This window comes from Aristolochia californica, unplaced genomic scaffold (genome assembly GCF_029961685.1).
Source record: "Aristolochia californica isolate CCGP_79_NKW_82.1479 unplaced genomic scaffold, dmAriCali1.0.hap1 SCAF_14, whole genome shotgun sequence".
NCBI classification, from domain to species: Eukaryota; Viridiplantae; Streptophyta; class Magnoliopsida; order Piperales; family Aristolochiaceae; genus Aristolochia; species Aristolochia californica.
The window spans coordinates 1,607,304-1,629,155 of record NW_027181815.1 but is presented as its reverse complement, the minus strand read 5'-3'; the positions used below and the strand labels follow the sequence as shown (position 1 = coordinate 1,629,155).

General features: G+C 39.8%; 1 protein-coding gene across 1 annotated transcript; it reads right to left on the bottom strand.

Moving 5' to 3' along the window:
* Positions 1 to 29: 29 nt before the first annotated feature.
* Positions 30 to 20,630, bottom strand: LOC137949766 (26S proteasome regulatory subunit 4 homolog A-like). The gene is made up of 6 exons (XM_068795949.1): positions 20,081 to 20,630; positions 2,543 to 2,788; positions 1,244 to 1,413; positions 947 to 1,163; positions 660 to 800; positions 30 to 316 (listed from the first exon to the last, which is right to left on the bottom strand). Exons 1-6 carry the CDS (start codon positions 20,558 to 20,560, stop codon positions 233 to 235), a joined length of 1,338 nt encoding a protein of 445 aa, XP_068652050.1. The 5' UTR covers positions 20,561 to 20,630; the 3' UTR covers positions 30 to 232.
* Between the last annotated feature and the right edge of the window lie 1,222 nt (positions 20,631 to 21,852).

The following is a 21,852-nucleotide window of genomic DNA, read 5'->3' as shown; positions in this document are numbered from 1 at the left end:
ACATGAACCATAGCACAACAGTTTGAATATAGACCATCATGGTGATGATGCCATTCTTCTCCATCAATCACTGAGAGTTTTCTTATCCTTACCCATAACAGTTTTGATTACCCTTTCCACATAGTTAAAAAAGGATTAGGTCAAACCGAACCAACATGCTACACAAAAACACCTGAAACAGTATCCAAATCCTGTTATAATTTAGATAGAATACAGTTACCACAAAATTTTATCACATGTAGAGTCCTTCAGGTACGCCTTCCTTCTTCTTGAACATCACCTTCTCTTTAGCTTTCTTAAAATCTGGATGAGTTACCTGAACGAAGCAATGCAGTATTTCTCTTTAGCTTTCCACCCATGTTTAGTAAATGTGCCTAACATCAACAACAGAGTGGATCTGCTTTTGTGTTCGAAGAAAATAAAATACGCAACAACTGTATGCGCCTCTGAATAGGTGTAGATGCTTGGAGCAAGGTATGAGTTTTTCAGTAGTGTTTATGTTGATGGGACGCATACTCTCGACAAAAGGTGGTAAGCACAGAGAATTGAACAACCATATCCACAATTTCTTGCAAACTCACATCTAGATATCACACGACTCACACCACCAAAAGACCTCTCATATATAATTATACGCAATGACAAGAATAACTTTATACCTTCATCCGCCGTTCTCTTAAAGCATGTAGACCAGCCTCAGTACATATAGCCTTTATATCTGCCCCAGAAAATTCATCCTTCGTCATCACAAATTCTTCCAGGTTGACGTCATCAGACAAGGTCATCCTTGATGTGTGAATCTGGATCCCCCCAAAAGGAGTCAAATCAATACAATAACAAAATAATTTAGAAAAAAAAAAGTGAATCCCCCCTGTATTTTACTACTAGAATTAAAAATTTACTATCCGATGCATATGTACAGAAATGAGCAACAAAGCTTCTCTACCTGAAAAATTCGCCTCTTTGTCTTTATGTCTGGAAGAGGAAATTCGATTTTCCTATCTATACGACCAGGTCGAAGCAAGGCAGGATCAAGGCTATCAATTCTGTTTGTTGCAAGGATCACTTTGACATCAGCCCTTGAATCAAAACCATCCAACTGATTCAGCAACTCCAGCATGGTTCTCTGTATCTCACGCTCACCCCCAGAATGGGCATCGTATCTGCGAAATTAACATGTTCATATGACCTACTCTGCTAACGAGTGCCAAACATGTGTCATTTACTGTAATAGCACACTCACCTTTTTGTGCCAATAGCATCAATTTCATCGATAAAGACTATTGATGGAGAGAGATCATCAGCCACCCTGAAAAGCTCTCTTACTAATTTTGGACCATCGCCTAAGTATTTCTGAATCAACTCACTTCCAACAACCCGCAAGAAGGTTGCTGAAGTTGAGTTAGCCACAGCCTGGGCAGTACATCAACAGACTTTAACATTCGCAATGTATGATAAAATCATCTAGAGAAATTACATCAGTGATTTGTGTTTAAATAATCACAACAACAACTCAACTACGTGTGCACCTTAAATTAACATTTGCATAGGCTACAAACAGACAAAGAGATCATTACACCCAAAAGCAACCAAGATCAATTGTACAAGCAGAAAATCACTTCTATTAGCATTTTGGCAGACACAATTAGTGCACAAAAATTATGGCTAAATGATGTAAGTCAAGATCCATATTAGATAGGAGGTCATAACCAAAACCAACTGAAGAAATCATGTAAAAATAGCTTCTGCTAAGTTATCTTAGTGTTCCACATGAAATAGAAACACCTGGTCAAGATTCAGTTACTAAAACTGCAAAGAGGAAATGTATCTATATTAATTTTCTCTACCAGTCTTCTTCATCCTTTTCAGCACTATCGGACCAATCTTTGTTCTACTGTTCCTGAGTTAAATAAAAGAACGTCATTATCCTTCTTCTTCATGTCAGCCACTTCCAAATACCTCAAATAAAAGTTTACAATGTCAAAGAAGTTAAGCCAAGAATATCCACTAAAGGGTAAACTGAAGCACAAATTAATTCAATATATTTTACAAAGAAAAAGTGAAAAGAAACAAAATGAGAATTGGATTGGAGGAGAGAGAAAACTACATGGGATTCTTGAAGAACAGATACATAAAGAGCTTAAGAAACAACTTGCTTTGAATAATAATAACAATAAAAAGTACCCTTTGTTTTTAATGCAATATAAGTGTTGTGCATCCAACAAGTGCCTGTAACACTTCTTTTCTTTCTCCAGATCACAACTTTTAACATTAAAACTGCTACGCCTAATAAATCCACTGCATCAGAGTGGATTTTTTTTAAGAAACATTAAAATAGAAATTTTAGTTGGAGATAGATGCCCCATAGGCACTGGGAAATAAATATCCAAAATTATCAACCTCATTGGTTAAAGTTAGTTTTTTAAGCAATTATATGTTTATTTGCTTAACTATTCATTCCATTGAAATAAAGCTACACAAAAATGACACTGCTAAATTATTTATTTTTAGATAATGCACTAGAACTTCTAAAAACACTAACCTTAGCAAGTAAGGTTTTACCCGTGCCAGGCTCTCCATAGAGTATTACTCCCTTGGGAGGCTTAATACCAATGTCTTCATATAACTCAGGATGAGTAAGTGGAAGTTCCACTGCTTCCTTGATTTCCTGGATTTGGGCATCTAAGCCACCTATGTCAGCATAAGATTCCAATGGAGCCTTCTCCACCTTCATCACTGAAACCATGGGGTCTACTTCATCTTGGAGGAGTCCAACTACTGATAGAACCTGATGATAGAGCACAGAATAACATTAACAACTGCACAGGTTTTCCAATATTATAAGCACACGCTTCCCTACAAGATTCCAGAAAAAGTTATAAAGTATTACAAGTTCCACAAGTAAAAAAATGCATTGCCAATATAGTTGCAAATACTTTTTTTGAAATGGAATATAATTATAAATACTACCCCTCAAGTGTTTGATAAAATAATGCCAGTGGCACCTCAACATTTTTTCTGAAAAGCAACATCTAACATCTTCAACATAAAAATCCAACGAAATAAAATTGGGACGCTTGAGATATCCAATTTTTTACCTAATTCATAGAAGAACTGTGTCATGTAAAAAATCAACTCCTCATTTTGATTTGTTCTTGAGTTTTCAAGATGTAGTATACAACTTGATTCCGATACCAAGAAAGTAAACCCTGAATGGAGAATTGCTAAGCAAGAAGAGCTTGACTTCTAAACCAAACTCAACCCTTCGTTATGAGGAACTAAGACAACTCTGACCACCTCAATGTATATGAATTAAGAAATAAAAACACAAATATTATGGTAAGTTCTTAATGAGAACTTGACCCATCATACGGCATGGAAAGTAAAACTTTATTAATTTTTTGAGAAATAATAACTGGATTATTGACCTACAAAAAGAGGTATATGTCTGTTGTGTCTCTCTAAGGGAGCCACATGGACATATATCTAATAGAGCTCAGATGAAAACAAGGGTCTTTAATGACACACATCCTAGTGTTATGTGCCTATGACGCCCAACCTGGGGTATGTGTGTCGGGTTGGATTAACCTAACATAAGATACGTTTGGCTTAATTTTTCATGTTCCATTAGATATAAAAATTTTACCATATTTTCTAAAGTACCTATCATGTGGTGTGTCGGGTTGGATTAACCTAACATAAGATACGTTTGGCTTAATTTTTCATGTTCCATTAGATATAAAACTTTTACCATATTTTCTAAAGTACCTATCATGTGGTATCAAAACAAGCACTTCATCTTGTGTTCAAATTCGAAAGGCTGAATGCTATAGAATGGGCTACACTATGTCAGGGTGATAAACTGTCAAAAAAGGTGAAAAAATCTACTTGATGAACATTGAAGTCGTCATAGGCTTGGTTGTCATGTGTTGAAGAATGCAACATATAGAAAGGGTTACCTGGTCAAGCTAAGTGTTTTCACCAAAGACCAAAAGGGCCGTCATACAGTGGACCACAGTGGATATTAGGGTAGAAGCTCAGTTGATTGTTATGTGCTTTTGGGTTCAACATACAGCATAGGTTTCAGAATGGACCAACTTTGTATGAGATAATTTTAAGGTTTAGATTTACACAGTAACATCAATTTTTTTTCCTATTCAAGTCTCAGACACTAAAAAATTTCAGACATTCACAAGCTAGAAATTGCAGAAGTTCTAATTTTTTTTCATTTCAAAAGAATTCCGTCTCAAACCAATACCAAGACCCACTGAATGCTACAGGTTAGGAAACTTTCACATACAGATCTTCATTATTCATAGACATCTAACAAACCGATCTCTGGCACCACCATCATACAATCTAAGAAACAGGTTAATGAACCAAAAGAGACTGTACATCTAAACCTCCAAATAACATTTGTTCCAACACCTAGATTACAACTTCTTTTATACTTTTCAATGCATATTAAAAAAACTCTTGTTATTTGGGTGTCGTAAATGGATACCCGAATACCCGAGTACCAGCTCTGAGTACTTGTACCCGATTACGGACCCGCGTATGTTACCCAATTAAATCATTTAATCGGGATCTCTCTATCGGGAGAGTTTTTTGAGTTGAGACTAAGGGTGGCTTCGAACCGAGCCGGCTCGCGAGCCGCTCGAGTTCGGCTCGGTTTCGGCTCAGTTCGAAACGTTATATTTTGAGCTCGAGCCGAGCTCGAACTCAGGGATGGGCTCGTTTACATTAACGAGTCGAGCTCGAGCAGAGCCCGGTTCGGCTCGTCGGCTCGCAAGCCGACTCGTTAATATAACGAGCGATTCGGGGATCAGGGATCGGGAGACCTCTTCAATTCGGGAAATTTCCCTGCGAAACCCATACCTCCGTCTGCCATTTCCATGCCGTTTCAGCGTGATTTCTTGCGGAAATCGCTATCCGTCGGCAGGTATTCAGGGGAAATGGGGGATTTGGTCTTCAAATCCCTCGTTCTCTCTCTCCCTCTTCGATTCCTCGATTTATTCCTCTACGATTTTTGTCTTCCTTCCTCTTCGATTTCTTTCTCTTCTTCCTCTTCGATTTCTTCATCCAAGCTTTTCGTCGCCGACGAGACGAAATCGACGGTCCGACGGAAGGAGGTAAGATTTTTATTTAATCTTTCTGTTTTTTTTTCGTCGCCGAGCTAACCTAAAAAATCTCTAACTCTCTCTTCGTTTCTCAGCAGTGCTCCTTCATTATTGGAAAATTTTTTTGGATATCCGAACGGCACACTCTGTTTCTGTAAGCAAACTCAGCTCTATTTTTTTTTTTTCCGATATTTCCAGCTGACAGTTCAAAGTACACTCGGGAAGAAATCATTGTAAGAAAACTGGTATGAATTTTATTTCATGATTTTGAGTGTTGATACTGTTTGATTTTTTGAAACGGTGAGTTCTTGATTTAAGGGTAGAATGTTAGAAGATCATTTTATACAGATTGTATAAGGTTGACCTATTTTATTTTCTTAATTTTTTTTTTTACTTGAGTGTGCCATCAATTGCATTCTAGCTGGCTGAGAGCCAGGAAACTTCATACTGAGCTAACATTCAAGAAGGAAAGGAAGGGTGGGGGAGAAAAGTCCCCCACCTTGTCATTTGTTATGTTTTTGTATATCTCAGAATGACTTACTAAGCTCAATTGCTATAATGTTTGGAAAATAGTTGGTTGGTTGTCAATGATTTTTTTGCTCAAATTCCATTGTTCTTCATAAATGAAGTTATTATTCTAGACTTTCAAATATTTTTATGTTGTGGGATCTTGTTTCTTTTTTGCCTTCTTATTTTTAGGTGTCTGGCCTCTTATAAAATTTTGTACGTTTATCATATATTTCAGCAATAAACAGCAATGGTATTCAAATTGTTACTTGATATATTTTAGCAATGGAATTTTATTTCATGATTTTGAGTGTTAATAACATATTTTGTTCAATAATACTCTATTATAGTTAATGGAATCAGGAGCTTTCTTAATTGCATCCAACTTCTCTTTATTATAAAAAAGAATAAAAAAAGTTAGTTTTTGTCCTTCTTTCTTAATTCTCATTGAACTTATATCTACTGTTGTTCTTGGTATAGTGGGGTATTGAGGTTGAATTTCATTTTTTTTCATTTTTATCATTAATTTCTTGGTATTGAGGTTGAATTTCATCAAAATATTAGAAGAGAATATTGGTGTGCTTATTTCCTTATCTTAGAAGTTTTTAAATTTATATATAAAAAAAGGATTGGTATATTGGACTGGAAACTATTGGGTACAGGGCTACTGGCTCAAAGAGCCCTGTTGCATTGAAAGACAAGGGTCGTTCCCGATTGTCACAATGTCACGTACCTTCCTCTAAGAGTAAACAAGTATCTTAAATTATGTGTAGGATCTTTGTTGTTCGGATAACTTTCTTTTCTTTATGTTTTAAATTTGTAATTTTGTTTTTTTGTAGAAGTAAGAATGTCAACACCTCCTCAATTGACATCAATAATTAACACTAGTTCTAGTGTAACTATAAATAGTGACTCAACTCCACCAAAGTCACTACCCTCTGTCATAGAAGAGGGCCCAGATGAAATTACCATAAATGAGGATGAAGGTGATTCTACTCATACTTCAAAAAGACAAAAAAAGTCTCATGTGTGGTTGGAATTCAAAGAAGTATCACTTAATGGTACAAAAAAGGCTCAGTGTTCATTGTAAAATCAATTTGAGTGTTATTAGTAGTGGAGTGACCACACATATGAGTCGACATTTGAAACATTGCACTAGTAGAAAAGTGGCAATGAGAAAACAAAAAACCTTAAACTTTCAACCAGTGGGAGCGGGGTCTAATGTTGATCAGAGTCCATCTGGACTTCCTTTTATGGATTTTGGAGGAAATTATGATCAAGCTAAAATGAGAATACTCATTGCTCATTGGATTCTTATGCATGAGCATCCATTCATGATAGTAGAAGAGGAGGGATTTAATTTTGTAATGAAGATGGCAAATATGAATTATGAGAAAATATCCCGGAAGACTATTAAGAAGGAGTGTATGGAGGTGTATGAGGCAGAGAAAAAGAAATTGAAAATTTTGTTAAAAGAGATTAACAAGATTAGTCTTACCACGGATCTTGGGAAGTCTCAAAATCAAAAAATTGAATACATGGTTATTACTGGGCTTTTTATTGACAGTAATTGGAAGCTACAAAAACGAGTCTTGAGTTTTGTGCATGTTCCTCCTCCTCGTCGTGGCATTGATATAACAGATGCTATTTACAAGTGTTTGAAAGAGTGGGAGATTGAAAATAAAGTTTTTAGTATTTCAGTTGATAATGCTACATGTAATGATGTTTGTATCAGAGTTTTGAAACAAGATTTTTCAAGGAAAAAAAATTTGGTGTTTGGTGGAAAGTTGTTTCATGTGCGTTGTTGTGCTCATATTTTGAACTTATTAGTCCAAGATGGTCTTGTTCAGATTAAAGATATCATTGATAATGTGCGTGAAAGTGTCAAATTCATAAATCTGTCTGAGGCTAGACTTCGCACTTTTTCTGAAATTGTACAACAATTAGAACTTGGTGAAAAGAGGTTGGTTATTGATTGTCCAACTCATTGGAACTCTACTTATGACATGTTGTCTTCTGCATTAAAATTCAAATATGCATTCTCTAGATTTAAAGTTAGAGAACCAACATATGATTGTTTGCCAAGTTTTGATGAATGGGAAAAAGTTGACATGGTGTGTGAGATTTTAGAAGTTTTTAATGCAGTTACTAATATAATTTCTGGGAGTGACTACCCTACTTCTAATTTGTATCTTAGTGAGGTAGATAGGGTAAAAGAAGTTCTAGATTTTCATTCTACAAATGAAAATGTTTTCATTAGGACAATGGTTAGTAGAATGAAAGAGAAATTTGAGAAGTATTGGGGTGAATGCAATTTATTGATGGCTATTGCTTCAGTTTTAGATCCAAGGGTCAAATTAAAGTTGATCGAAATGTGTTTTCCAGTGATATATTCTATGGAGGAAGCTACAATGAATATAAATTTAGTTCGACGCACCTTATATGAGATCTACGATGAATATGTATCCTTATATAATGTGGATATTAGAAATGAAGAGATTGTTTCAAGTACTAGTAGATCTATGGGTGTTTCCACAAGTCGTAGGCCTTCATCAAGTTCAGGTTGGTCGAAGTTGATGAGTTATATGAAACAAAAGGATGTAGTTAATTTACCAAGGTCAGAATTGGAAATTTATCTTGAAGAAGGTGTATATAGTTGTGAGGAAACTTCACAATATGATTTTGATGTTTTAGAATGGTGGAAAGTGAATCATATGAAATTTTGAGTATTATCTAAGATGGCAGCAGACATCCTTGTAATTCCCATATCCACAGTAGCTTCAGAGTCTACATTTAGTGCTGGTGGTAGAGTAATAGACTCATATCGTTCTTCCTTGGCACCAAGTACAGTTCAAGCTTTGATTTGTGGCAATGATTGGATTCGGGTTCTTCACGGTGTAAAGAAAAATCAAAAGGTGAATTTCTTTTATCAATTCTTTATTATGATATTTTTTAGTATATTTTTTAGTTTTATTTATTAAAATTTTGTTTTATGATTACAGCCTGAGAAGAAGAGTGTAGAGATAATGCTACCAGCTACATGATTTTTCATGTTTCTCTCATCATGGTAATTTTAATATTTTTAACGACATTAAGTAACTAGTAATGGAAGAGTATTTTTTTATCTGACAATAACTAATTTTATTTTTTTGTTTTTGTCGTAGGTGGAGATTTTGCTCATGCAGGGATGTATATTATTTTCTAGCATTAAGAGAAACAATTATAGTTTGTAATTTTATAATGGATTTATAGTTTTTAATTGGGTGATTGTAAATTGATAGTGATATTTCATTTAATTTTGTTGTGTTTGATTATTGTATGAAGTATTTATAATATTATGCAGTGTATGAAGTGTTTAGACTATTTTATGGAGTGTTTATGGAATGTATAGATAATTTTATGGAGTGTTTATGCAGGTATTATGTATATTGATTATGTCCAATTTTAAGTAGAGGTCATGCCGAATTTTATACAAGTATTATATACATAGATTATACTCAATTTTAAGAAGAGGTTATGCCTCAATCTTATACATGTATTATATATATAGGTTATTCTTAATTTTTTGTAGAGGTCATGTCCAATTTTATGTAAAATGTATGTATAATTTTATATATAATTAATTTGATATATATTTTTTGAAAATTTTTAAATGTATGTTGAGGCTCGAGTTCGGCTCGAGCTCGGTTAAGATTTTTGGGCTCGAGCTCGATAACAATTTTAGGCTCGAGACGAGGCTCGGCTCGAAGCTCGGCTCGAAGCTCGGCTCGAACTATTTAAATCAAGCTCGGCTCGAACATAGGCAGGTTCGGGCTCGATGCCACCCCTAGTTGAGACTTACGGGAAGGGGGTTTTTCGTCGGGAAAGAGGGTTTCGTCGAGAGGAAGAGGTTTTTTTTCCGGGAAGATGGCTTCATTGGGAGAAATAGGTGTTTGATTTGTATGCTTGGAGCCGCAAAGCTCTCTTCTTCGCTCGACTTAGTGGAATCATCGTCATCTCCCGTGGAGTAGGTTGTTGCCGAACCACGTAACCCCTGTCTCTTCTCCTTTTGTGTTGATTTACTGATTTTCTGCTCATATTTGCTTTCTCTCTTAGATTATATACTTCGTAGTTGATATTCTCGGTTTATTATGCTCGGATTTGTGTTTTCGTTATAACAATTGGTATTAGAGCGAGGTTTTCCCGCGACGGCGCCGGATTTCCGTTTGTCCCTCTTTGTTTCCACTTTTTTTTTTTTTTTTTTTGAGAAGAGTTGTAAATGTATTCAAAAGAGATAAAATACAAACTAAAAAACTAAAAAGACATTTCCTCCACAACAAGATGTTGGAGGGTAACGCCTTTTTTAGCTTGAACATCGGCTAAATGATTAGCAGATCTTGGTACATGTTTCCAAGTACATAATAAATCAGAAGTTAAATTACAGATTTCATCATAAATCTTCCAATGACGCCAAGGAGGTTTTGAAGGCTTGGAGCACCAATTTATAATAACTTGAGAATCCCCTTCAATCAAGAGAGCACCATCCTTTTTTTGTTTGAAGAGTTTCAGCCCGTTGAGCAAGCCATGTAATTCCGCACAAGTAGAGTCTGATACTCCAATTGGACCCGCATAAGTGTAGAGAAGATTTGCTTGATCATCGTGAATTACTCCACCAAATCCGGCTGGGCCCGGACAACCGAAAGCACTTCCATCAAAATTTAATTTAAAGTGTCCAGGAGGAGGTCTAGTCCATTCTATCATAATAGGAGCCTTCGAAATAAGAGACATTTTCGCAACATTTCTCCAATTTTCCCTCATATTTGTTGCTCTTAGATCACAGAATTCTTTGCGAAGGAGAACCCAAGAGCTAACTTGACCGACTATCTGATCACAGAGAATATTCCGAGGAATAGATTTCTGATTGAATTTGCGATTATTTCTTTCTTTCCATAAATTCCACACAATGTGTCCAACACAACAAGATATTAAGATTTTCCCTAACTTCGGAAGATGGGAGCTAACCAAAGTATAAATAGTGTTTAGCAAATCTTGCGAAGGGCAATATACTAAACCGATCTTGTCCATTAATTCGGTCCAAATCTTATGAGCATATTCGCAATGCAAAAGCGTATGATCTGCTGTTTCAGGAGATGTGTTGCAAAATGGGCATTCTGGATTGGGAATATTAATGCCTCGTCTTTGCAAAGCGTCAGAAGTTAAAATTTTTTTAAGACATACCGTCCAGATGAAAAATTTGATGCGAGGAGGAATCGGGAGCGACCAAGCAAAAGTAACAGGATGTTCTGCGTGAAGAGGATGGTAGGAAATCAAATGATGGTACGTTGAGGCTGAAGAGAACATACCTTGTTTGTTGGGTGTCCAGATGAGGATATCGGAAGAATTTTTTAAGGCCACACCAGAAAGTAAATTGATCAGGCCAGTTGCTTCAACAGTTTCAGAGTCATTTAATGCCCGTCTGAGATGAAGATTCCACCCACCCGAGGACTGCCAATGGTCAGAAATCATTGAACTTCGAGATCTTGACAGCTGGAATAAAAGAGGATAACTTTCCTCTAAGGAACTAGTCCCGATCCACCAATCGGACCAGAAAAGAGTATTTTCACCACTTCCAATATAGCATTTGACGGCGGCTTTGAAGCAAGGTAAGAGTTTGGCAATTTTCTTCCAAACAGGGGATAACTTGTAAAATCTTCCCCCCTCCGTCCACCAACCTCTCTCTTTTCCTGATTTACTTGCAACCATTCGGCGCCACAGTAGATTGGGTTGCATGTTGTACTTCCAAACCCACTTTAGTAGCAGAGACTTGTTGGTGGTAGCAACGTCACGAATCCCGAGGCCCCCCATTACAATTGGTTTACAAACATCAACCCATTTTACAAGATTAACCTTTTTTTCCCCATTTGGCCCATCCCATAAAAATCTTCTTTTCAAAAATTCAATTCTATCCCGAATAGAAGCTGGACAATTGTACAAAGATAAGAAATAGGAAGGTATTCCATGATGGCATGATTTAATTAGAACCAGTTTACCAGCTTTGGATAAAAATTTTCCTTTCCAAGAAGCCAGACGCTTCTCAAGCCTCTCAACAACCGGAAACCAGGAATTTTTCGAAGGCAGGAAAGGAGTCAAAGGTAAGCCCAGATATGTACTCGGAATTGATGCTACCTTACAACCCAGATAGTTCGCCATAGAGTTGAGAATAGATGCATCAATATTAAAACCAAAGATTGTGGTTTTCTCCCAGCTTATCTTTTGACCAGACGTCAATTCAAAGATATTCAAGATAGCTTTCATGCGTTTTATTTGTCTCATGGACCCTTCTCCAAAAAGAATAGAATCATCTGCAAACTGAAGAATGGGGACGTCTTGGATTGGATCAGAAAAAATAGGACTGAGCCAACCCGAACGTTTAGCAAACCGGATCATAGAGGTAAGGTATTCTCCAATGAGAGTAAAAATAAATGGAGAAAGGGGGTCTCCTTGTCTGATCCCTCTAGAGGATTTGAAGTATCCTCGGGGTTTCCCATTTACCAAAACAGAATAAGAAGGGGAGGAAATACAACTCCGCATCCAGAATTTCCATCTGGTACCAAAACCCATACGGTCAAAAAGATAATCCACCAGTTTCCAGTCAACCCGGTCAAAGGCTTTCTCAAAATCAATTTTCAGAACAAACCTAGGAAGGGAAGATTTTTTGAACGAATGAAGAAGTTCATGAGCAGTAAGAGAAGAGTCCAGGATGTTTCTGTCTCGGATAAAAGCACTTTGACAAGGATTAATTACCTTGTAAAGGACAGCTTTTAGCCGATTAGCCAACAGACGACCAATAATTTTATATGAACTGGAAATGAGACTGATGGGCCGGAAATCTTTAGGCTCCTCTGAATTTGTTTTTTTAGGAATAAGCGCAATAAAAGATGCACCAATTCCAGAGTGAGTAATTCCCACTTGGTGAAAATTGTGAACGAAGGCACATACATCATTTTTTAACAGATCCCAAAAACAGTGATAAAACTCACCATTAAAGCCATCTGGTCCGGGGGCTTTATCTTTAGGAAGGCCCAGCACAGCCCGTTCAATTTCTTCTGAGGAGAATGGTTTTTCAAGATCCATTGCGTCTTCAGTTGAGATGCGCTCGAAATTGAGCTGATGGATTTTTGGTCTTCTGAAACAGACTTCTGAATATAGCTCTGAGAAATACTTCACCAAAAGGTTAGAAATGGAGGCACTATCCGTTACCACTTGGTCTCCGTTACAGAGAGCAGTGATACGGTTAGTCCTCCTCCTGGCCGAGGCGATGGAATGAAAAAACTTTGTGTTTCCATCACCCTCAGCCATCCAACGAAATCTTGAACGTTGTTTCCAACGGACAGAATCAGAATGAAGAAATGTACGGTATTCAGCATTTAATTTATTTCTAAGCAAAAATTCAGTAGGAGAGATTAACCTTTGTTCCTCCAGTAGATCCAGCTCAGAAATGCGGCGGCGAATCGAATCTTTCTGGGAAGCAGCAGAAACACGATGATTTTTATCCCACATTCTGATCTTTGCTTTGAGGGCTTTCAGTTTCCGAGGGAGGGCCCAGCCCGGGTTCGGATGATTTTCCAATTCGAGCCACCAAGATTTCAAAGAAGGGATGAAAGCCGTGGTTAATAACCAGGCATTCTCAAACCGAAAGGGAGATTTTTCCCACGCAAGAGGCCGGGAATTGAGTTGGATAGGCCAATGGTCAGATCCAATTTTGTTTAGGACTTGGCCAGAGGTGTTGGGAAAAAGAAGGTTCCATTCTATATTTGAAAAAAATCTGTCCAATTTAGACAAAATGGGGGGGTTCTGACAATTTGTCCAGGTGAATTTTTTCCCCGAAAGAGGAATCTCGGAGAGAGCAACACTATTGATAAAGTCAGAAAAGGCTCTCATGGTTGATGAGGTTCGGGAAGCAGGAGGACATTTGTCAGAGCAAGATAATGTCGCATTGAAGTCTCCTCCAATGAGCCAAGGGAGGTCCCACAATTGGACAAGCTGAAAGATTTCCTCCCAGAAAGATGCTCGGTCACGGTACCGAGTAGGCCCATATATGCCAGCAAGAGCCCAACAAGTACCGAGGTTGTGATCCCGGAGCTGGATACCTATTGAGTATCGCCCCGGAAGGACGGAAATAGCATCAAAAGCAATTGGATCCCAGATGACAATAATGCCCCCAGAATGGCCAATTGCAGCTACATGCGCCCACGCTGGGTTGGAGTCATACCATATATTACACACAATTGAATAATCAAAGGACTGTATCTTCGTTTCAAGAAGTATAGCTATTTTTGGTTTAACATCAAAAAGCGCTGCTCGGACGAGAGCACGCTTGGCCAGAGAGCCGAGACCTCTTACATTCCATGATAGAACGATCATGGGGAACGGTGGGAGTTGATGTTTCGCTCCACGGCTCCAGCTTCAGTGTATCCCGCACAAAATATGTTGGCAAGCTCCGTCATTTCTGAAAATTCTTCTCGAGGAAAGGATTGTTCCTGTTCCAGCAGGAATAGGAGGAGCTCATCGCGCGGATTGGGAGTGAAGGCCTTGGCTAGGGTAGATTCAGAGGTTATAGTTGGGGGGAGGTCGGACCAAATTGGAGGGATTCCATAGGGGAAAGCAGGGGGGAGATCGTACCAATCATGGGGAAATTCCATTGGAAGGACAGGAGGGGAATTTGGAGGGGGGGAAGGTGGGGGGGTAGTGTCTTTGATTTTATCTTTGTCCTTGTTTGTCTCGGAAGGTGTGGGGTTACCGAGTTTGGCTTTAGTTTTCCCTGCTTCTTTTTTCCTGGAGTAGGTATATCGGAAAGGGGTGGTGGCAATTTGTTTTTCAGTATTGGTGTGGAAGGGAGGGGTGAAGGGTTTGGGGTTTGAGTTTTCCATGGTGTCGGAGTGGGGGTAAATAATACGAAGGGGGGTGGGGCAGAGGATAGTGGGAGAGTGAATATATAAGGGGGAAGGGGAGTGAGAGGGGGGTTCGAAATCCCAAGTGGATTCATTAGAGAAGAGGGATGGCCTTAACGGGGCTCGAGGGGTGGCCGTATAAGGGGAGATTTGAGTCAGAGAGGGAGGGTTTGATGGGACGGCGAGAGGAGTTGGTTGCTGGGATGGATGGGATGGGTGATGAGGAAGGTTTGAGGTCGGGGGGGTCGCAGAGGGAGATCCTCGATAACGAGCCGAGAATGTGGGTGGAAGTGGGGGGGAAAGGGGATTTATCGAGTTAGAGAAGCTGCGGGACGGGGATGACAAGTGAGGGGTGCGGCTTCGGGAAAAGGAAGATTTAGGCGGCGGAGGGAAGGAGAGGGATTTAAAAGTGAAAGGACGGGAGGGTGGCGTGATTTGGACTGAGGAATTGGCGTACGGTAGGCTTCGGGAAGAGGAAGATTTGGGTGGCGGAGGGGATGGGAGGGATTTAAAGATGGAAAGATGGGTACTGCTTCGGGAAATGAAAAGCGGCGGAGGTGAAAAAGTTGATGTAGAAAGGGAAGGGCGGGGCGTGATGTCGACTGAAGGGTGTTGGAGGTTGATGTATGGCAGGCGAGTTCGGGACTCGAGGTGTGGCGTTGGGGAAAGGGTTGATGGTGGCGTGATTTGGACTGAGGGATTGGCGTACGGTAGGCTTCGGGAAGAGGAAGATTTGGGTGGCGGAGGGGATGGGAGGGATTTAAAGATGGAAAGATGGGTACTGCTTCGGGAAATGAAAAGCGGCAGAGGTGAAAAGGTTGATGTAGAAAGGGAAGGACGGGGCGTGATGTCGACTGAAGGGTGTTGGAGGTTGATGTATGGCAGGCGAGTTCGGGACTCGAGGTGCGGCGTTGGGGAAAGGGTTGATGTAGAAAGGACATGACGGGGCGACGGCGTGATGTGGGCTAAGGCGCTTTGGAAGTTGTAGAGGTCGACGGCTGTGGATTTGATGGTTGAAAAGGTGGTTTGTTTTTTTTTTTTTTTTTTTTTTGTGTAAGAGTATGGTGCGGGGCTCGAGGTTGAGAAGGTGATGATGGATTTTGGTAAATGGAGAGGTAGGTATGTGGGGGAAAGTGTTTTTTGTTTCGAGGCGGGTTAGAGTTTGACAGTGATGGATGTGAACAAAGGGAAGTAATAATCCCCTTGTCCGGATGTGTCTGCACATCGGTTTGAAAGATCCTATCAGCTTTTGGATTTGGGGAACGGTGTATTGCAGGTGTTTTGGAATTGGGGATTGGCACTGTTGCCAAGGGCGATTTCAGATATGAGATTTTGTCTGCGGATGCACTTATGTGGATAGGATCTTTTTCGGCGGGGGCAGTGAAAGGGTTACTGTGAACTGGTGTTGATTGGATTGTTTCGGGATATGGGGATTGATGTTGTGTGGTTGGATTTTTTTTTTGTTTTTGTTTTTTCGGAACCCATGTCCGATTGAACTCCGAGTGCGGCTTCCGAGTCGGTAACTGACGGATCTGCTGAGTCTGGGTTGTGTTTCGTGAGGTTTCTTCCGAGTTGGCTGCCGGAAGGGTTTCCAGATCTCCGAATTCCATGGAGACCCAGATCATGGTTTTTCCGCAGGAGATATGAAAAAATTGTAAACCACTTACCGGTGATTTTGGCCGGATGAAAATTTTTTCTCTGTGAAGCTGCGTTGGCTGGCTTTCGGCCCAAATAACCTCTCCGAATTCTTTTGTGAGGCATTCCAGAGTATGCCGGCATCGGATTTCCACCGGAAGACCTTTGACGATCACCCATTGCCCCGAGATGGGGGTTGTGAGTTCTGGGCTCCAATTGGTCATGTGGAGGATCGTTGAAATAGTCTCTGCCTTTAGTGAATGAAGTCTCTTGCGGTCCTCCTCCGAATGGCAGTTGATGATCCAGCTCCTCTTATGAGCTTTGATGATGGCTGTGAACGTGATATTTCGTTTTTGCAGCCATTCTTGGAGTTGTCTTCTGGTGAAAAAATTTTCCGGGTCTTCCAAGAGGACTGCCAGGGACATTTTGCGCTTGCCCTCAGTTTCAATGTGGGCTGGCAGGGATATAAAGAATTGTTTTTTCTGGGGTGAAAATTGGGGGAGTGGTGTTGATGGTGGTATTGGATAATTGGTTTTGCAGGTCTGAGTCTTCTCTAGTGGAGGATCCGGTGGGAGCGACAGAGTTGTCTGGTGTGAAGCGCTAGGTTGTGAGTGGATTTTTGGTGGGGTGGCTAGCTGCTGAAGAATTTGATCAAATCGTTTCCAACCCATTCCAGAAGTGGAGGGCTGTGGGAGGAAAATCATACCCATTATCATTTGTCCACGTCTTTGGTGGATGACGCAATGAAGAAGGCCTCCATGATACTGGCTGTGAACTTGGAATTCCAGATCGCCAGTGAGGAGTGATCTGCTGTATTTTCTTCCCATGTTTCCTACTTGGACTTTCCTAAAAATGTCTAGGAAAAATCTGACTGCGGAGATCGGGAGGGAGATGTATGATTTCTTTTTCCCCTCTTGCGCATGAATCTGGATGGCCTCCCCACTCTTCTCCTTTCTCTTTTGAAAAGTCAGCTTTGCTTTTCCATTCCGGAATTCGTATATGGTCGGATCCTCCACAAGGATCCTTCGGCGTGAGGATTTCGAGATTACAGTTTGCCATCTCTCGCCTGAACTATCTTCAGATTCAATAACTTCCTTTTCCCTCTTTTCTTCTTCTTCCGGTTGTTTACCTCTTCGTTGCTGCTGCTGCCGGTGCTGCTTCCTCAGACTGGTTCGATCTTCGCCTCTTCCTGGATGCTGTCCTACTAGAGGTGCTGGATCAGAGAGAGTGGTCGTTGAATGGGAGTTACTTCGTTCCCCAGATGGTTGGTGGGAGGAAATTACTCCTTGACCGACCTCTCGTCCAGCCATCAATTTTTTCTCTTTGTTTCCACTAACAGGAAGAAAGCTCTCTGTCCCAAACTTCTGTTTGTTGGTTTTTTGGAAGTACTGAAAGGAGAAGAAATTTTTTTTTTGGGGCACTGTTCGTGGTTTCTGTCAATGCCGAGGGGAAGAAATTTTTTTTTTTTGGCACTGGTTGGTAGTTTCTGGAAGTGCTGAGGGGAATGAAATTTTTTTTTTGGCACTGGTTGGTGGTTTCTGTCAGTGCCAAGGGGAAGAAAAAAATTTTTAGGCACTGTTCGGTGTTGGATTCTGGAAGTGACAAGAGAGAGATTCTGTTTATCAGAGAGGTCAAAGAGAAGATTTAAACATCTGAGCATTTTTGGTGACCGAGGGTATTTTGGTAATTATGACGACAAAGTATACATTAGAGAAATTTGATGGGCAGATATTTTCAGTTTGTGGCGCGTGAAGATGCGTGCCTTGTTAGTACAACAAGGATTCCACAGAGCATTGAATGGAAAGGATAAGTTTCCAGCTACAATGTCAGAAGAAGCCAAGGAGGATCTTGACATCAAAACTCTCAGTTCCATTCAGTTGTGTTTGGCTGATGAGGTTTTGCGGGAAGTTGCAGATGAGATGACAATAGCTGGTTTGTGGCTGAAGTTAGAGAGTATTTATATGACTAAATCTCTCACGAACAAGTTGTATTTGAAGCAACGCCTTTACACTCTTCGGATGAAGGAAGGTACATCTCTCAAAGAGCATCTTAATGAGTACAATAAGATTGTTATGGATTTGAGAAATATAGATGTTACCATGGAAGATGAGGATCAAGCACTGATTGTGTTGTGCTCTTTACCCCCATCCTATGAGCACTTTGTTACGACTATGCTCCATGGGCACGATACCATCTCTATGAAGGATGTTAAGGCATCTTTATACTCTAACGAGTTGAGGAAGAAGGTGTCTACCAATGGGAGCAAGGAGCAAGCAGATGGTTTGTTTGTTCGAGGGCGAACGAAGGACAAGGATTCTGGAGACAGTGGCCGTTCTAGGCCGAAGTCAAAGGGGAAATGGGGCAAGTGCTATTATTGTCATCAACCAGGTCATTTTGCAAGAGATTGTCCAAAACTCAAATAGAAGGAGAAAAGAGAAGAAAAAGGAAGAGGTTGCTGGGGTTGCTGAAGATCATTCTGATCGTTCAGAATATGTTCTCACAGTTGAGTGTTGCACACTCACAGGATGAGTGGATACTTGATTCGGGCCGCTCCTACCACATGTGTCCTATCAAGGATTTTTTCTGCGACATATCAGTCGGTAGATGGTGGTACAGTTTTGATTGGGATATTTTGCTCTGTAAAACTGTTTGGGATTGGAACGGTTCAGATCAAGATGTATGGCGGTATAGTGAGAATTTTGTAAGAAGTTCGGCATGTACCAGTTTTGTTTTTTCTCTAGGTTCTCTTGTTTCCCTAGGCTGCAGATATACAGCTGAAGGTAGAGTTTTTTGGAGGTCTGTATGGGTACACTGGTTGTGATGAAAGGAAAAAAGGTTGGTAACCTTTTTTATGTGCTTCAGGGCAGTACAGTCATAGGTACTGCAACAGGTTCCTTATTTTCAAATTCAAGTATTGACACAACTCGTCTGTGGAATATTCGGTTAGGGCATATCAGTGAGCAGGTGGAGTTTGAGGGTGATGAGTACGGCTACGCCGACATGGTCGCTTATGCATTACCTGTGGTAGAGACCGTTCAGTTTCCAGAGCCCTCTAACTACCGTGAAGCTGTCACGGGTAGTGATGCTGCTCAATTCAGACTTTCAGGTTCTACACTCAAGTTCAAGCACGGTTTGGACTTTCGTTTGGTGTTTGCAGTACCTGAGGAGGAGCCCTACGAAGCAAGGTGGAGAAGCGATAGACAGTTTGATTTTTCAGAGAGGATTATTTCCATTTAAGCCAAGGTGGAGATTTTTTATTTGGGTGTCTTAAATGGATACCCGAATACCTGAGTGCCTGCTCTGAGTACTTGTACCCGATTACGGACCCGTGTATGTTACCCGATTAAATCATTTAATCAGAATCTCTCTGTCGGGAGAGTTTTTTGAGTTGAGACTTACGGGAAGGGGGTTTTTCGTCGAGAGGAAGAGGTTTTTTTCCAGGAAGAGGGCTTCATTGGGAGAAATCGGTGTTCGATTTGTATGCTTGGAGCCGCAAAGCTCTCTTCTTCGCTCGACTTAGTGGAATCATCATCATCATCTCCTGTGGAGTAGGCTGTTGCCGAACCACGTAACCCCTGTCTCTTCTCCTTTTGTGTTGATTTACTGATTTTCTGCTCATATTTGCTTTCTCTCTTAGATTATATACTTCGTAGTTGATATTCTCGATTTATTATGCTCGGATTTGTGTCTTCGTTATAACAGCTCTTAAATGCATCTAACAAACTAAATCAAGGAATACACGTGAAAAACCACAGCAGAAACCGAAGTGTCATGCCACCAAAAACCCTCAAATCCTAATGGTATTGCCAAATAAAAAGAACAAAACCTAATCAAACCCGGTAAGCACAATTCCATAACCAAAAAACGATGTGAACGAAATCAACCAACCTTATTGTGCATGAGAATAGCACAACCTGGCTCAAGCTGATCCTTATCAACAAAGGAAAGAATCCCAACGTAATATTCTGGACCGATTGATGAAGACACAATGGCGTGATTCTCATCAATTAGCTCCTCCAAATTACCGACGCTCATTGGCGAACCTCGCAGATCGTCGACCTTCAATCTGTCCTCTTCGTTCTTGTCCTCCTGCGGCTTCAACCGCTCTTGATTACTGACGAACTCCTCTTCCATCAAGAGATAATCCTTTATTCTTTCCAGCTTGAGAAGCCGGAGTTTACACTTGGTTAAAGGAGTAACGACAGGGAGACGAGCAGCGGCTTCGGGCCCCTTCTGCTTCCGCTGTTTGCGGCCGACGCGAGCCGGTGCCGCTGGCGGCTCGAATTTCTTTTCCTTCTTATCGCCATCGTGTTTACGGTCGCCGGGGAGACCTTGCTTATTGAGTCCGCCGGGAGAACCCTGCCCCATCTGCACTAGTGAAAAGAGACCCAACGAAACGAGAATGAGACTTGGCTGAGTTGGTTTCGCCGTGTCCTGCAGCAGCTGTGAGTATTTATCGTTTAATTCCCAACACCGCCTCCTATGAGTTTTTATTTTTAGGTCAATTTTTGGCATGTAGGTGGAGACAAATAAACCATGACGCATGTAACATTATGGTAAATAAGTCATTATTTGCTTGTATACAATGTATAGATGAGAAGATTTTTGTTGATAATGTGAAAGTGAAGATTACAATGTCAATAATACCTTTAAGACTACACCTCTTAAAAAAAAAGACAAAAGCACATACATAATTTGTGTAATTACAAAGTAATGCCACCTCTTATTCGAGAGTTGTCCTATTTACCATAATGTCACCTATACATGTGCGTGTATTTTAATACTCTCCTTTGAGCCGATGTTTGTAACTTCAACTTGAAAACAATATAGTTAAGAATTTTTTGTACTCAGAAAAGAAACTTTGATTTTGTGTTGCTTGAAAAAAGAAATTCTAATTGGTTTGCATTTATTCATCTTGCCTATAGCATCCATATTGTTCACATCTTGCTTGTATTATCCATATTGTTCTCTCCCTTAGATATTCTAGTAACAAAAAAATTGTTTATTACAACATGTGAAATTCTTCATTATTGGTTACCGCTTTCTTATATTTCTTTTTTTACTTCTACTCCTCAAGTTGGGGCTCTCTAATCTATACCAAGAAACCCAACTTGCATAAAATAATGGTGAGAGAATAAAAATACCCCTAACTCTATAATAAAACCCTAACTCCAGTCTAAAATGGCCGCTCAAATTTAAAGGTGGCCTGGCCCATTTTAGGGCAATGAAAATAGTTTATTCACTTTATAAGGGTAAAACGAATAAAATAATTAAATTAAGTTTAATGTCGAGTGCACTCTAGATCTCTATAAGTAGTGGATCTATAGGCCTTACTCTAAAGTATTATATAAAATAAAAATTGAAGAAAGTACTCCGAGGAATTAAGGGTGTAAATAAAATGATAGCAAGTCTCATACTTCAAACGAAACAAGGCGCATAATACAACTCTTCATACTTCTAAATAATTAAAAATGCTTTTGGACCAATAAATAGCTAAAATGTTACTGGGTTTGATTCAAGAGAGAGAGAAAAATAATTTCTCTATGAATATGCATGATTGAGGCAACTTGAAAAAAAAAAACTCAAATAAATAAAGTTTGGAGATAAAACATAATAGAAAATATCTAAAAAAAAATCTCATATACGGCAATTACTTTTTT